Source organism: Chiloscyllium punctatum, chromosome 3 (genome assembly GCF_047496795.1).
Source record: "Chiloscyllium punctatum isolate Juve2018m chromosome 3, sChiPun1.3, whole genome shotgun sequence".
In the NCBI taxonomy this organism is placed as follows: domain Eukaryota; kingdom Metazoa; phylum Chordata; class Chondrichthyes; order Orectolobiformes; family Hemiscylliidae; genus Chiloscyllium; species Chiloscyllium punctatum.
The window spans coordinates 56,765,891-56,783,451 of NC_092741.1; the positions used below are offsets into that span (position 1 = coordinate 56,765,891).

Consider the following 17,561-nt stretch of genomic DNA (forward strand, 5'->3'; position numbering starts at 1 on the left):
GATGGTGTTCCTATATACTTACTGCCCTTGAGCTTCCTAGTGGTAGACGTTGGAGTTTTGGAAGGTGCTGTCTAAGGAGTTAGGCGGTCTGAGGATTCAGGGAATTGTCATGTATCTTGTAGATGGTATGCACTGTGTTGGCCAATGACAGAGTAGAGGGGTGTTAGCTGGGGTGACAATAATACGGTTGAAGCATTCATCAGATTGCTGTTTATGCTGTTTGACATGGCAGGAGCCTGGTGTTACAGGTTCACCAGATTGGCAGCTCATTTTTAGGTACACCCCGGTGCTGCTCCTGAACTCTCCACTGAACCAGAGTCGATCCCCTCGCTTGATGGTATTGGTTGGTTGGGGGTTATGGCGGGTCACGAGTTGCAGATTATGCTGGAGTACAATTCTGCTGCCATTGATGGCCCTTATGGATGCCCAGACCTGAGATACAAGATGTATTCGAAGTCTGTTCAATTTAGCACAGTGACAGTGCCGCAGAAGACGATGGTGGGTATTCTCAATGTGAAGGCAGGACTTCATCTCCAAGGACCATTCATGACTCAGAGTGAAGAAAAGTTTCATCGTCTTAGATGAGTCTGATAAAAGTCTGATTGAAGAAATTAAACTGGATAGTGCACATTTCTTCACTCTGAGTCATGAATCATTGGAATTGTCTTTCCCAGAGGGTTGTGAATGTATTGGTGAATATATTAAATATACTTAAGATTAAGAGAGTCAGATTTTGAGTGTTTCGGAATCAAAGCAAGGGGGCAGGAACATAAAGGAAGAAGACTAGCTATGATCATACTTAGTGGAAGAATAAGCATAACGGACTCAAACGTTTACTCCTGCTCCTAGTTCTGATGCCCCTTTGAGTGATGTCACTCGCTGAATGTGAATAAAAACACAATCTCACAGCTAATGCATCAAAACAATGATACACTTGAGCTGTACAGATTAGCTTAAAAATCTCTCCTTTTATCTTTTACAGGCTCTCTTCTTCTTGGGATCAGAGTCACCGATATTATTGCCAGACCTATTTGTTCAGTCATGTGGCACGGTGGCTCAGTGGTTAGCACTGCTGCCTCACAGCATTAGGGCCCCAGGTTCGAGTCCAGCCTCGGGTGACTGTCTGTGTGGAGTTTGCACATTCTCCCTGTGTCTGTGTGGGCTTGCTCCAGTTTCCTCCCACAATCCAAATTGGCTATGCTAAATTGCCCACTAGTTTTAGGAGGGAAATGGTTCTGGGTGGGTTACTCTTCAGAGGGTCGGTGTGGACTGGTTGGGCCAAAAGGCCTGTTTCCACACTGTAAGGAATCTAATCTAATCTGTAAGGAATCTAATCTAAAAATGATGCTGGAACTAATTTACTTCTCAAAATAATCCTAATTCAAAATAAAAACAGAGAATGTATGAAATAGTCACCAGGTTTGGTAGCATATATGGAGAGAGAGTGAAACTGAGTGAATGTTTCAGATCTGTGACTTCAGATCCGTAATAAAAGGCCAGCAGACTTGAAAAGCAGCTTCTCGGATTTATGGATGGTGTTTATGGAGCTGTAGTTCCCACAAGCTGAAAACATCATTCAGTACGTAAAGACCTCAGTTAGCATTGAGAATCTCCCTCAACCTTGCTCAGACTGGTCAGAAGAGCAGGGCAAACCCCAAACTACAGATCTCTGCACAGATTCTGAGTTACTGCCTCTGTGATTGGGTGTTTTGATTAGGATTTTTCCGCTGTGAATTCCCTTTCATGAATTTGATAGTTTGGTGTCTTATAACGGTGGTCACAATCCTAAATCTTTTATGCACCAATACATGAGATGCTTCAGGAATTAGCTGGAATTAACGAAAGCATTCCATTTCCAAATGTGCCAACCATCCATATTTCATACCGATGGATAGATCAAAGTAAAATCAGCAATACGTTAAAGGTTCCTTACACAGGAACTGACCTGTGAACTACCATAGTTCAATTTTAACAGCCTAGTCCACTGCCAGCTTTCACCTGATGACTGAAATGAAACGCTGTCAGGGACAAGTGTAATGGTAATGGGACAATGGAAATAGCTGATGCATTTAAGTCCAAACATGAATTTACTTCCAATATTAATATAGTCATTTGTGGACTAACAACAATACAATCTGCTAGCTTGCTGGTAAAAGTCCTCCGAGTTCATTCAGGGACACCCTCTGGCTCTACAATTTTTAAACAATCGCTCTTACACCCAGTCTTCATCCTGCGAGCATTTGAAAGTACAGCCCCAGATTTATCTGCCAGTTTCCACTTTCACTTTATGACTGTCATAAAATCTAGACCAATATAAATAATGTATCCAATGCTGGGAATCCTCCAAATATCTGCCACCCTGTACTCAAGAGTCCAGGATGAATCCTCAATCTCCCTCAAATTCTCCCTTATCCTTTGCTGTGTACTTTTACACATCATCTTCTAAATAAACTATGCAACCGTCACTTTAATGTGAACAATTCTAGGAAACATCCACCTCTGTGCATAATAAAACTAATTTACTCTAAAACCACAAGCTTCCATTTTTGAGCAATACATGTACTCTTTTGTTTATTCTTACTGCCCTATTTAGCATTACAATTGGGTCATCTGTGCTGCTAAACCAAAAAAAAATTAGGATTAGTTTATGAATCTGGGCAAAAATATAATTCATGGCTAAGTTGTTGACGCGACAAAAAGTAAGAAAAATTATAGACATGATATGCTGGTGTAGAAGATGTGCCTTCTTAAATCAAATTATAGGTTTGGCAGAGCAAGCTTGTTCTGCTCCACAGTTTGTGTTGGCGTATAAACTGACAGATTAAACTGCAATGGATATAGAAGCTGAATTTATTGTGTTAGGTTTCACAATGTGACAAACTGACATTGTAAGTCAGTACTGCCATGGATTTATCTAACCCATTGGTGCACATCTCCTTCACCCCCAGAAACCAGAACATTTCCAGAGCAATATAATGAGGGCTGAACATGTAACACAACCTATTCATGAGGGGATTCAGGAACACAGAATGTTGCCCAATGATTCTAATGGGGCAAGTGCCTCACTCCTTCCCTTGATGTTTATCCTAATAACACACCCGCTACGAAGACCTGAACAATTTTGATGTTTTTACACTACTTCCCATGCATGTCTGCATTATTATTGTTCACATTTTACAAGCTCTGACTGAATCGGTGGTCAGCAGCCACAGACTAATCCTGGCCTATTGGTTATTTTGCATTGTTTCCTTCCAGGCATTTCAGAGTTTTTAAAATATTGGGTATAATCGAGTCCAGGCTTCACACTGAAGTTAAACAATTCTGTCAGAGGAGTATTTGTTCCAGGTAATAAGAATTCCAGCAATAATGGGCTACACCTCAATGCTCAAAAGCAGATAACTGCAGAGGTTAAAATACAAAAGAAAATGCGAGAAAGAAATAAAACTAACGTGAACTTATCCACCTCCAAGGGAAGTGGGTAAACCACTTGTTATAAATGGGACTGGTCTTTGAAATATTATTGAGAGATTTCAGGTCTCCATTTTAATCGTCACTTTATTTTAAATCACTGGGTTTCTCAAGGCTCAGAAAAATTCGCAGCTTAAAAAGAGGAAAAAGGAGCTGAATCCACGAGATGACTGCCCCTTCTGTCCTGCTTGTCAATGCAAAAAGGCTGAAATGCTTCAACCAGACCGAATGAGCAACACTATGCAAGACCCACAGTCTTTCCATTCGCCACCTCCAAGCCATCGATGTTTTACACTGCAGTTAGATTCTGCATGATATTCAGAAAACTATTCATTCTGGATTTCTGACCCGACCACAAATTTTAAATCTCACAGCAACACTTAATTCCCAGAAACTGATATTTAACTTGTGCATTATTGGCAACATGTATCGTTAACAAGCCATACTTTTCATTAGGATTTAGTCCATTGATTCAAAATGTTGCAAGAACACAAAAGCAATAGGGTTCCAATCTGACCTTTCCCACTCTCATTATGCCATTATACCACTGAAATGTTGCTTACTTTTTATAAGATCTTTCCCCCTGGTATGATATCCTTTTCAAAGAGCAGATGACATCAATATGCAGCCAAGTCTCATTGCGTCAATAATTCTAAATTAATGAAATACTTGGATGAAATAATACAAAGTGGTCATAAAGACTGGACCAGCCTAGATTTATACATCACTGAACCAACCAGAGCGTTTATACAGTGTTACCGAGATATGCATAATAATGTCCAAACATCACCACTATCAGCATGAGCAACTACCTTTAATAAAAATGAAATGAAAATCATCTCCAATCCCAAACAAATATTAAACTACTTAATGAAAATCAACAAGCAAAGTTCAAAAGGCCAAATTGTTCACTCAGATAAAAACTTCAAATATAAGAGTCTGAAATAAGGAAATTACAAAATGTAGTAAGGTGCGGTGGGGACAGAGGGTGGGGGGAGGGGGAGTGGGGAGTGGGAGAGGGTTAGAAAGTCGGTGGAAATTTTCCATCCAAATGGTCAGAGATATTAACCATTAACTAACATTAGCCACTGAGGTGAATCAGGCTAAGGGATTTCAGAGGCAATTAATGTGGCTTATGGAGCTAAAGGATTCTGCATTATAGTGACATGGAAATTGATCAGTTAATAGTTTTGAAAAACCTTAAAACCTTTCCCTGTTCCTGAAAACTCTAACACATCCTACAATGTTCTTGGTAAGCCTATCCCTAAATGTGTGCTGCTCAATAATCAGAGGTTCAATCTTGATTATTATTATTAAAACTTTTGAATCAGTGTAACTTTAATTTAGTAGGAAACCTATGACACTCTGTATTTGCTATTCAAGTGATACCACACACCAACCACAGTCGGAGCCAATTACAGCAAAGTTTTAAATTTTCAATAAAAAAAGGCCCTTTGTTTTTAATACCATGTCCTCTTTTCCCTTGAAAGTCTAACTCCCAATTAGATTACATATTAGATTACTTAGTGTGGAAACTAGTCCACACCGACCCTCCGAAGAGCAACCCACCCAAACCCATTCCCCTACATTGCCAAGGAGCAAGAGAATCGACATTTCGGGCATGAGCCCTTCTTCAAGAATGAGGAAAGTGCTCCTTGGATGCTTTTCCAGCAACACATTTTCAGTTCTGATCTCCAGCATCTGCAGTCCTCACTTTCTCCTCCTACATTTACCCACTCACCTAACACTGCGGGCAATTTAGCATGGCCAATTCACCTAACCTGCACATTTTTGGACTGTGGGAGGAAACCGGAGCACCCGGAGGAAACGCACGCAGACACGGGGAGAATGTACAAACTCCACACAGACAGTTGCCTGAGGCGGGAACTGAACCCAGATCTCTGGCGTTGTGAGGCAGCAGTGCTAACCACTGCGTCACCGTGCCGCCCAGTCTCAGCCTTTGTCTGCTTCCTGATCCAAATCCCCTGCCCTCTTCAACAAGTTACATGGAAAAATCAAATAGTAGCTCATAAAGGGTAAAACTTAGGAATTAAAAGCCTAAGTAAACCTGTTCATCCCACTAGTTCCTTTTACAAACCGTGTTCAATGTCTGTGTCATGAACTCAACAGAATTCATTTCAAAGACAAACCTCCAACATTTGTCCCAACCACCAGTCAAACCCATCAGAGACTTAAATTAAATTATTAAAAATGCTCTAATCATACTACTTAAAAGTCCAATCAACACAAAGAACGCTAATGATTTTTGAGAAGATTTGTAGCTCAGGTTGATGATAAGTATCTAAGTTAAGGCTCACTGAGCTAACTTACGTACAAACAATGCTGTTTATCTGAAAGACCTTCCCACTTAATTACTTTGCCATGCTCTTTCCAGTTTTTAATTTTTCAAATATGTATCAATTTTCCATTAAAAACAATTAGGATCTTGGTATCCATCACAGTTTCTGATAGTTTTTTTTTGCATGGAAAGAATTCCTAATCTTTCGCTGCATTCCCTTGGTAATGATTGTAAATGTATTACTCCTGGCTACTGATTCACCAACTGGTGAATTAAAGGTTTCCTCAATTACCTCATACTTACCCTGATCATTCGGAATGCTCACAACTAACATGATCTTTCACACCCTATATTATACATTCAATTTTGTCTTGATGAAAACAGCAAAATTATTTCAGCTGTAGGTAAGCTTCCAACCTTATCTTGATGTTACACAATTTCATTTTATGATAACAGAAGTGCACGGAGCAACAAATTCACAATAAACCATCACCTCTATTATAGGTTGCACTTATTTTTCTGTTGCCTCAAAGACACCCTTCTTCAGCAGCAAAGTTGCATTGTGGAATAGATCCAAAACAAAAGAAGCTACACATGAGGATACAATTATTGGGAAGACGAACTGACAGGTTACTTAAAATATACCAGAAAGGTTTAACTATTTTTGCAATGATCAATTATTTTTAAATGTCAGACACAGTATATGACTCTTTCCTACAAACAGGAGCAGAAAGAATGTTAATCAAAGTGCATAGAGGTATCCTGAAAGAGCAACGTTTTACCACACACACATTGAAAGTGACCGTCTGAAAATGCTAATTAATGAGACACAAAATGTTCGCCACATCACTTTAGAGACGGTGTTTCTCAAGGACAGTAAAAGGACTAAGACAAATTGTGTACAAAATCCGATCCATTAATTGCTCTTAAATACATGCTCAAACTCTGCCATCTAGAGGTGATATTTGAAAGGCAATGTACTGTCGATCTTCAGTAAAATAATCAATTTGCAACTTTATAATGCAATGTAGGATCAACTCCTGGCATTTCATAAACACTCAAAAGCTGTCTGAGTAATAAGCAGGCATGTCCTTATTGTGTAACACCCTGTAAAAAGGATTCTTACCAGAATATAAGTTTTTCCGTCATGCCCTTGAATACAGAATCTGAAGCTACACTGAGCAGTTGAAAACTCCTTCAGCCGGCCAGCAACCACAGTCTCCACAAACCAAGATCTAAAGAAAAATTTAAAGCTACATTTCAATCAGTGAACACTTTCTCTTTACTGTGCCACCAGAAGATGATAATTCAAGCTAGGGTAGGGTGCACCAGGATGATATCAAAATCTCTCCGATGCGTGGAGTGGGTCGTGGGTGGGTGGGGACAGGTAGATTCACACCCAAAAGTCCGCTAAATAACTACACAAAAGTCACTTCCAATCACAGGCTGGTTCTCGTGCAAACTTTGAACCCCTCACAGCAAATACAGCCTGTGATTGAAGCAGCAGAAAGGTGAGTGGCAGCAAGTCATCAGGCTGCGAGGGGGAATGCTGCAGAGTATGGGTGGAAGGAGAAGCAATGCCAGGACTGGAGAAGGGGCCAAGACGTGGAGAAGTCATGGGGGCAGGGAGGTGATAGAGAGGGGGTGGGGGAGAGGAAAAAAAAGGGGAGGGAAGAGAGAGAGAGGATGGGGGGAGAGAGAGAGAGAGAGAGGTGAGGAGAGCAGAGGAGAGGAGACAGAGAGAGAGGAGAGAGAGAAAGAGACTTCAAAAGGAGGGAGAGGGGGCGCATAAAAGAAGGGACAGCCAAGTTTTTAACTTTTCCACAAAGGAATAGTGGATGTCATTGGAATGAATTGTGTACCAAATGGATAATTTAATAGTGAACAGGTTTATTTCATAAAGATTTTCATTTATGTGTTGTCATATCTCAAGGTGTCTCAGACACCTGAGAATTACCTGAGGCATTGTGACTCTTTTAGTGAGAAATGTGCAAATATTTAGCTGTGATCTCACCAATCCACAGAAAACAGATTACGGTGATGCGCAAATTTGTTTTTAAACTTTTGTAGCTAACTTAAGTTAGCTGTCTTGTGCCAATTTCAATACTGAAGTATCTAGAAAGTTAATGCTTTCCTTGCGCTGTGGCTTTACATTTCATGCAGTGGAGATGATTTTAAGGACATTCTTCTAATTCTGTCTCACCTCATTCTAAATATCCATACATCAATATAAACATAGACTGTAATGTTCATATGTGGCAGCATTACCTAACAAAGAGTTAGTGAAAATAAAGAAAGAGCTTCTGAACACCAAAAGTAGTTCTTGAAAATAAAAACGTAGACATCGAGAAAAAGAATTATGCTCAACACACTCCCCCATTCCAAAAAGGGTTTGTCGGGCTACATAGTTGGCTCATTACATGATAGAAAATTCTATTTCTTCTAATTATTAAAACTGTAATGCTTGATTATAGTGGTCAGTACTAGAGTTAAAGCTGTCAGTCATCATCAATGCCAAAGGTTAATATGATGATCATAGATACATATTGGAATTATCAATGTGAAGAAACATTACCTTCCATGTATCTGTCTTTTCAAAACTTTACTTGTCAAGGGTTGGACCAGCACCTCGGTGATATAAAATTTAATAGTATCTGTAAGAAAATAATTCAAACATTTGCAATGTAATGGAATTGGTTCACGGTGGCATAGTGGTTAGTACTGCTGTCTCACAGCGCCAGAGACCCGGGTTCAATTCCTGCCTCAGGCGACTGACTGTGTGGAGTTTGCACATTCTCCCTGTGTCTGTGTGGGTTTCCTCCGGGTGCTCCGGTTTCCTCCCACAGTCCAAAGATATGCAGGTCAGGTGAATTGGCCATACTAAATTGTCCGTAGTGTTAGGGAAGGGGTAAATGTAGGGGTATGGGTGGTTTGCGCTTCGGCGGGTCGGTGTGGACTTGTTGGGCCGAAGGGCCTGTTTCCACACTGTAAAGTAATCTAATAAGACTTCAGGTAGACAAATCTTCAGAACCTGATAACTTACATCGACAAGTGACATAAACAAAAGAGGAAATTGTAAATTCAATATCTTCCCAGTCTTTACAAATTTAAGAATTTCCCTTTGAATTGGAAAATTATAAATGTCAATTTTCCATTACTTAAATTGGAAAGTGAAAATAGGCCACAAATCTTTCGGTTTAATGTCAACTCTGCTGCTTTTCTCCTCTATGACCCTCACTTTCTCCTTATTTCCTGTCATCCAGTGAAAATCAGATACAAAGAAATGATTACATCACTAAAGAGCAGGTAATACGGATACACGACTTCAGAAATTCCCCAATAAATTGGAATCTCTGACCTTTAGTTAATGACCCACATGCCAGACAGAATTTTCTTTTTCAACAACTTCCCTCCACGAAAATATCACACAATCCTGAAAACTCTGAGCTCACCTCTGAACATTCAAGATTGAACGAGTTGGGCCTGTACTCAGAGCCATAGTTGTACAGCACGGAAACAAACCCTTTGATCTAACTCATCCACATCGACTCATTGGAACTTAAAAGATGAAAGGTGATTAGATGACAAAATAAATGCTGAGAGGGCATTTTCCCTTAGGGTAATCAAAGATTAGGAGGTACTGTTTCAAAATAAAGGCACTCCCATGTAAGATGGAGATGCAGAGGGATATCTTCTCTCAGAGGTTCAGTCATCTGTGAAATCCTTTTTTCTAGAGAGCAGTGGAGACTGGGCAATTGAAAACACTGATGGCAGATTTGATTTTGATTATTTATTGTTGTCGGATGTAGCGAGATACAATGAAAAGTGTTGCTTTACATGCTTTACAAGCAGATCGTACCATTCAAAGTGCATCAGGGTAAGATATGTAAGAGTGAGATCTGCTCGCAAGAGTTGCCAAGCTCTGGTACCATATTGTCATCTTTCTCACTGGTGTAGATTTCTCAAGGATATAAGGCATAGTCAAGAAAGTCCATTATCAGATCAATTATGATCTTACTGAATGTCCCAATGGACTGACTGGCATACTCCTATCCTACTTCTGAGGATCTTATACAGATGTTCTTAAACAGGGACAGTGTAGTTCAGAGATATCCATGGTAACTCTGGCAAGACAGTGCTTGGATTGGCACTGATGTAGACACACAACTCCCAGCTCTGAGGCTACATCCGAGTGTTCAAAACCACTGCAACCCACACATCTCCACCCCCTACTCAACCTGCCACCAAGACCCCACATTCAGTTCTGGATTTACATCAATTCTCAAGCATCACAATGGGGGTTAAGTTTGGGAAAAGGTTCAGGTAGCACTGACCTTGTCCCTTTAAGGTCAAGGGGAGAGAGATTCAAAACAAGGATTTTTATAAGTTCCTTCATGTTGCTCAGTGAAAATCCTGGAAATCCCACTCGAACACACCATAGATGTTGCTACATCACCTGGACTACACCAGTTCACCACGGCTTCCTCAGTACCATAAGGGATGGGCAACATATGCAGCTCAAACCAGTGAATGAAGAAGTGAAAACAAATATAATGCAACTCTGGTAATGGGTCACTGACAAGAGGTCAGTGAGTTAAAATACACACACACACACACAAGTCCACATTGATGCCATGGGGTTGAAGTGTTCCGAGGCGGAAGATGAGGCGTTCTTCCTCCAGGCGCCTGGTGGTGAGGGAGCGGCGGTGAATGTCCTCAGCAGAGTGGGAGGGGGAGTTGAAATGTTGGGCCACGGGGCGGTGTGGTTGATTGGTGCGGGTGTCCCAGAGATGTTTCCTAAAGTGCTCTGCTAGGAGGCGCCCAGTCTACCCAATGTAGAGGAGACCGCATCGGGAGCAACGGATACAGTAAATGGTATTAGTGGATGTGCAGGTAAAACTTTGATGGATGTGGAAGGCTCCTTTAGGGCCTTGGATGGAGGTGAGGGAGGCAGTGTGGGCGCAGGTTTTACAGTTCCTGCGGTGGCAGGGGAAGGTACCAGGATGGGAAGGTGGGTTGTAGGGGGGGGGCATGGACCTGACCAGGTAGTCACGGAGGAACGGTCTTTCGGAAGGCAGAAAGGGATGTGGAGGGAAATATATCCCTGGTGGTGGGGTCTTTTTGGAGGTGGCGGAAATGTCGACGGATGATTTGGTTTATGCGAAGGTTGGTAGGGTGGAAGGTGAGCACCAGGGGCGTTCTGTCCTTGTTAGGGTTGGAGGGGTGGGGTCTGAGGGCGGAGGTGCCGGATGTGGACGAGATGTGTTGGAGGGCATCTTTAACCACGTGGGAAGGGAAATTGCGGTCTCTAAAGAAGGAGGCCATCTGGTGTGTTCTGTGGTGGAACTGGTCCTCCTGGGAGCAGATCCGGCGGAGGCGGAGGAATTGGGAATACGGGATGGCATTTTTGCAAGAGGTAGGGTGGGAAGAGGTGTATCCAGGTAGCTTTGGGAGTCAGTGGGTTTGTAAAAAATGTCAGTGTCAAGTCGGTCGTCATTAATGGGGATGGAGAGGTCCAGGAAGGGGAGGGAGGTGTCAGAGATGGTCCAGGTAAATTTAAGGTCAGGGTGGAATGTGTTGGTGAAGTTGATGAATTGCTCAACCTCCTCGCGGGAGCGTGAGGTGGCGCCAATGCAGTCATCAATGTAGTGGAGGAAGAGGGGGCGGAGTGGTGCCGGTGTAATTAAAGAAGATCAACTGTTCTACATAGCCAACAAAGAGACAGGCATAGCTGGGGCCCATACGTGTGCCCATGGCTACCCCTTTGGTCTGGAGGAAGTGGTAGGATTCGAAGGAGAAATTGTTAAGGGTGAGGACCAGTTCAGCCAAACGAATGAGAGTGTTAGTGAAAGGGTACTGTTGGGGACGTCTGGAGAGGAAAAAACGGAGGGCTTGGAGGCCCTGGTCATGGCGGATGGAGGTGTAGAGGGATTGGATATCCATGGTGAAGATGAGGCATTGGGGCCAGGGGAAACGGAAGTCTTGGAGGAGGTGGCAGGTATGGGTGGTGTCTCGAACATATGTGGGGAGTTCCTGGACTAGAGGGGATAGGACAGTGTTGAGGTAGGTAGAGATGAGTTCAGTGGGGCAGGAGCATGCTGAGACAATGGGTCGGCCAGCGTGGTCAGGCTTGTGGATCTTGGGAAGGAGGTAGAACCGGGCAGTGCAGGGTTCCCGGACTATGAGGTTGGAAGCTGTGGGTGGGAGATCTCCTGAGGTGATGAGGTTCTGTATGGTCTGGGAGATGGTGGTTTGGTGATGGTGGGTGGGGTCATGATCGAGGGGGCGGTAGGAGGAGGTGTCCTCGAATTGGCGCCTGGCTTCAGCGGTGTAGAGGTCGGTGTGCCAAACCACCACTGCACCCTCTTTGTCTGTTGGTTTGATGGTGAGGTTGGGAGTAGAGGGAGTGGAGGGCTGCGCATTGTGAGGGTGAGAGGTTGGAGTGGGGGAGGGGGGGTGGACAGGTTGAGGCAGTTAATGTCCCAGCGGCAGATGGAAATGAAGAGGTCGAGGGCAGGTAATTAGCCAGCGTGGGGTGTCCAGGTGGATGCAGTGTGTTGGAGGTGGGCGAAGGGATCCTCGGAAGGTGGGCGGGAATCCTAATTGTAAAAGTAAGCTCGGAGGCGGAGGTGGCGGAAGAAGTGTTCGAAGTCATGGCGTGTATTAAATTCATTGATGTGTGGACGGAGGGGGATGAAGGTGAGTCCTTTGCTGAGGACTGATCGTTCGTCCTCAGTGAGTGGGAGGTCTGGAGGGATGGTGAAAACCCGGCAGGGCTGGGAGCTGGGATCTGGTGTGGGTGTGGAGTTGGGAGTGGGGGGGGGCGGAGCCTGTAACTGGAGTGGGTGTGATGGTGGGGGGAATGGGGGTAGAGTCATCAGCAGGGGTGGTGTTCCCCTCAGGGTTCTGGGGGGGCGGGGATGGTGACAGTGGGATATGTGGGGGAGGGCGTGTCAGCAGAATGCAGGTGAGTGGCGCTGGTGGGGGTGGAAGTGGTGGCAAACACGGCAGTGGGGGTGGGGCGGGGGGACAGAAGTCACTGAGCGTATGAGAAATAAATGCATATCATACCTGATGAAGACACAATTCCCAGCAACTTTCTACAGCGTGTGCAAACGATTGTGTTATTTTCGCTTTCCACCTGAAAGAAACCAAAAAGAGTGAATACGATGACGAACATTCATTCATTTTTGAGCTTACATAAAATAGAGGTATCCCTGCAGTCAGTCCCTTGACTCCATATTAGACTGTGTTCCAAATCCCTCCAGCTTCAACTGGGGAGTTTTGGCAGCTGCCACATCGGTCACTCTCGATGGAAGATGGACACATTTCAGCCTTGGTCATTTCCCATTGACCAATCACAGCAAAACCACTGAATCAAGCCAAGTGTGGCTGCTAAAAAGGTATCAAGTGGCCTCCCAGGGAAATGCAGAAACACAGCCTTATTCTTAATTGGTTGTCTGAACATGACACCTAATGGAACCGTAACCCATCATCAGGATGGGTTAATAATATCTGGCATTATTAACGAGCCTCTTAAATTCCAAGCACAAAGATGCAAATCATGGGAAATGAATAATGCATGCACATCAATGTTTATCAGGTTTACTCCTTTCCTGGATCAGGGAGAAAAAAAATCAATCGGTAGAGTATTTTTAAATCGATATTGCCACCTATTTTATATCGCCAGCCAAAAGGGATACAGTTTTAACCAATCGAGTTACATGTGGACAGTTTATAGTTGTTTACCTGTGATTAGAATCCATCAGTTTGTGATAAATAGTAGTTCTTGTTTTGTGTTCGCCATGATCAACACAACAAGGAATCTGAACGAGGTGCAGGTAGGTTGAGTGAGTGGGCAAAATCTTGGCAGATGGAGTTTAATGTAGGAGCGTATAAGGTGATTACTTCGGCAGGAAGAATCAAAAGGCAGACTATTATTTAAATGGAGAGAGATTCCAAAAAAAATGCAGCACGGAAGGATCTGGATGTTCAGGTATACGAAACCCAAATTTTAGCATGTAGGTGCAGCATGTAATTAAGGTAGCAAATGGAATTTTGGCCTTTATTGTTAGCAGGTTGGAGTTTGAAAACAGGGATATCTTGTTACAACTGTGCAGTGCTTTTCAGCACTGCGTTGAGTTATGGTTCCTGTATTTGAGAAAGGGCAGATTGGCATTGGAGACAGTTCAAAAGGGACTATCTAGATTGATTGATGGGATGATGGTGTGATTGACGAGAAGAAGGACAGGTGATCTGATTGAAACACAGCATTCTGAAGGGGCTTGCCAGAATAGAAGTTGAAAAGATGGTTCCACAAGTAATCTCAAGCTAGGGCACATAGTACTGAATAAGGGGACACTTATTTCTTCTCCTGGAGGGTAATAAATTCTCTAGTTGCAGAGACTAGATCATTGAAAGTGTTTGAAGAGGAGGTAGAGAGACATTTGAAATAGAATGCTGAGGGCTATGAGGAGCTCAGACAAAATAAGTCGAGGCATGCAGCAGATCAGACATGATCTTATAGAATGGCAAGGCAGGAGCTTGAGGGGCTGAATGGCCTATTCTTGCTTCTGGTTACCAGTGTATTTTCACTACAAATATAGTTTAACGACAAGATCAAACAAGAACTATATTACCCGACATTAAAAGATTGGAATGATTTCATCACAAACATCACAAAAGGATTCAACCGACAGTATTCCTTTTCTCCCTGCGTATCCTTACAAACACCAAATCCCAGCAAAGGGTTTACCACTATTTCTACACCGCAACTTCTTGCTCGGGCTGACATAACTGTAATCAGTTTCCTTCCATTGAATTTCTACATGTTGACTCTATACATTTACTTCATCTGATATCTGATAAAGTAAACTGCAAACTAAACCTAATATTATTTACACCTCAGAACAAACCAGAGTTCCCTTAACTCAGTTTCCAACAGTCTACTACAGCGTTTATCACACCTGCCTCCATTCTCGGGTACATACACAGACTGAGTGACTCTCTTCTAGGCTTTTTGTGTGCATTTGTGCCCAGTCACTAGGCAATAGCACTGCTTTTCCCTACCTTTTTTTTAAATACACAAAACTACTGACCCCATTCCTTAACTTCAAGGTTTGAAAAACTAATTTAAAATGCACATATACTCATGGCTTACTGGTATTATCGCTGGACTGCTAATCAAGAGACCCAGGTAACATTCTGGCACCCAGGTTCAAATCCCACCATGGCAAATAGTAGAATTTGAATTCAACAAAAATCTGGAATTAAAAGTCTAATGATGACCCTGAATCCATTGTTGATTTCAAAATAACCCATCTGGTTCACTAATGTCCTTCAGGTTTGATAAATCCCCTGGACCAGATGAACTTTATATAGTGATGAAGAAAAAGCAATACAGATTATCTTTCATAATCCTATCAATTCTGGAAAGTTTCCTGGAATATAGTAAATGCAACTTCACTATTTAAGAAGAAAGAGGGAGAACTGAAAACTGCAAACTTTATGTTCATGATATGGAAAATGTGAGAATCAATTATAAAGGACATTTAGAGTCCTTTGGGAAAGCTGGGCATAATCAAGACCAAATTGTTGAAAGGGAAATCATGTTTGACAGACATGTTGGAAGTTTTTTCTTTAATTATTTGTAGCATAGACAAAGGAGAACCAGTGATTAGGCTTACTTGGATTTTCAAAAGGCTTTAGGAAATACAACCAAAGCACATGGGGTTGAGGGGAAATGCTCTAGTATGGATTCAGAATTGGCTAGTAAATGGAACACAGAACAGGAACAAATGGATCATTCTCAGGATAGCAGGTTATTATTAATGGGGGCACCACAAGTGTCAGAACTAGGTCCATAACTGTTCACAATCTAAATGATTTGGATATGGAGATCAATTGTTAATATTTCTAAATTTGTTGATGACACCAAACTGGACAGGAGTGCAAGTTGTGAGGAGGGTGCAAAGAGGCTTTAACAGAGTTGGACAGGCTAAGTGAACAGACCAAAATATGGCAGATGGAATATAATGTAAACAAGTGTGAAGACATTCACCTCAATGGCAAATACAAAAAGCCAGAATATTTAAATGAGTTTTTTTTTTGTTTTATTCATTCCTAGGTTAAGGGCATTAATGGCTAGGCCAGCAATTATTGCCCATCCCTAATTACCCAGATGGCAGTGAAGAGGCGTACAAATGATATATAATTAAATGATGAGAGACAGGGTGTCCAAACATATGAAGTATCCTTGTTCACGAGTCCCTAAATATTAGCTTGAAGGTGCAGCAAGCAATTAGGAAGGCAAACAATATGTTGCCAATTATTTCAAGCAGTTAGAGTCATAGAGTCATAGAGATATACTGCATGGAAACAGAACCTTCAGTCCAACCTGTCCATGCCGACCAAATATCCCAACCCAATCTAGTCCCACCTGCCAGCACCCGACCCATATCCCTCCAAACCCTTCCTATTCATATACCCATCCAAATGCCTCTTAAATGTTGCAACTGTACAAGCCTCCATCACATCCTCTGACAGCTCATTCCATACACGTACCAACTCTGCGTGAAAAAGTTGCCCCTTAGGTCTCTTTTATATCTTTCCCCTCTCACCCTAAACCTATGCCCTCTAGTTCTGGACTCCCCAATCCCAGGAAAAAGAGTTTGTCTATTTATCCTATCCATGCCTCTCATAATTTTGTAAACCTCTATAAGGTCACCCCTCAGCCTCCAACGCTCCAGGGAAAACAGCCCCAGCCTGTTCAGCCTCTCCCTGTAGCTCAGATCCTCCAACCCTGGCAACATCCTGTAATTTTTTTCTGAACGCTTTCAAGTTTCAAAACATCTTTCCGATAGGAAGGAGACCAGAATTGCACACAATATTCCAACAGTGGCCTAACCAATGTCCTGTACAGCTGCAATATGACCTCCCAACTCCTGTACTCAATACTCTGACCAATAAAGGAAAGCATACCAAATGCTGCCTTCACTATCCTATCTACCTGCGATTCCACTTTCAAGGAGCTATGAATCTGCACTCCAAGGTCTTTTTGTTCAGCAACACTCCCTAGGATCTTACCATTAAGTGTATAAGTCCTGCTAAGATTTGCTTTCCCAAAATGCAGCACCTCGCATTTATCTGAATTAAACTCCATCTGCCACTTCAGTCCACTGGCCCATCTGGTCAAGATCTGTTGTACTCCGAGATAACTCTCTTTGCTGTCCACTACATCTCCAATTTTGGTGTCATCTGCAAACTTACTAACTGTATCTCTTATTCTCGCATCCAAATCATTTATGTAAATGACAAAAAGTAGAGGACCCAGCGCCGATCCTTGTGGCACTCCACTGGTCACAGGCCTCCAGTCTGAAAAACAACTCTCCACCACCACCCTCTGTCTTCTACCTTTGAGCCAGTTCTGTATCCAAATGGCTAGTTCTCCATGTATTCCATGAGATCTAACCTTGCTAATGAGTCTCCCATGGAGAACCTTATTGAAGTCCACATAGATCACACCTACGGCTCTGCCCTCATCAATCTTCTTTGTTACTTCTTCAAAAAACTCAATCAAGTTTGAGAGACATGATTTCCCATGCACAAAGCCATGGTGACTATCCCTAATCAGTCCTTGCCTTTCCAAATACATGTACATCCTGTCCTCAGGATTCCCTCCAAAAACTTGCCTACCACTGAGGTCAGGCTCACCAGTATATAGTTCCCTGGCTTATCTTTACCGCCCATCTTAAACCATGGCACCATGTTTGCCAATCTTCAGTCTTCCGGCACC

General features: G+C 42.6%; 1 protein-coding gene across 3 annotated transcripts in view; it reads right to left on the reverse strand.

Moving 5' to 3' along the window:
- The window catches only part of ube3d (ubiquitin protein ligase E3D), a 147,310-nt gene that overhangs the window by 109,347 nt on the left and 20,402 nt on the right, over nt 1-17,561 (reverse strand). For all 3 annotated transcript variants that reach the window (XM_072553465.1, XM_072553454.1, XM_072553458.1), the window contains exons 5-7: nt 12,839-12,908; nt 8,343-8,421; nt 6,894-7,002 (exon numbers count right to left, since the gene is read on the reverse strand). In XM_072553465.1, coding sequence (XP_072409566.1) covers nt 6,894-7,002; nt 8,343-8,421; nt 12,839-12,908 — 258 coding nt within the window. The remainder of the gene's footprint in view (nt 1-6,893; nt 7,003-8,342; nt 8,422-12,838; nt 12,909-17,561) is intronic.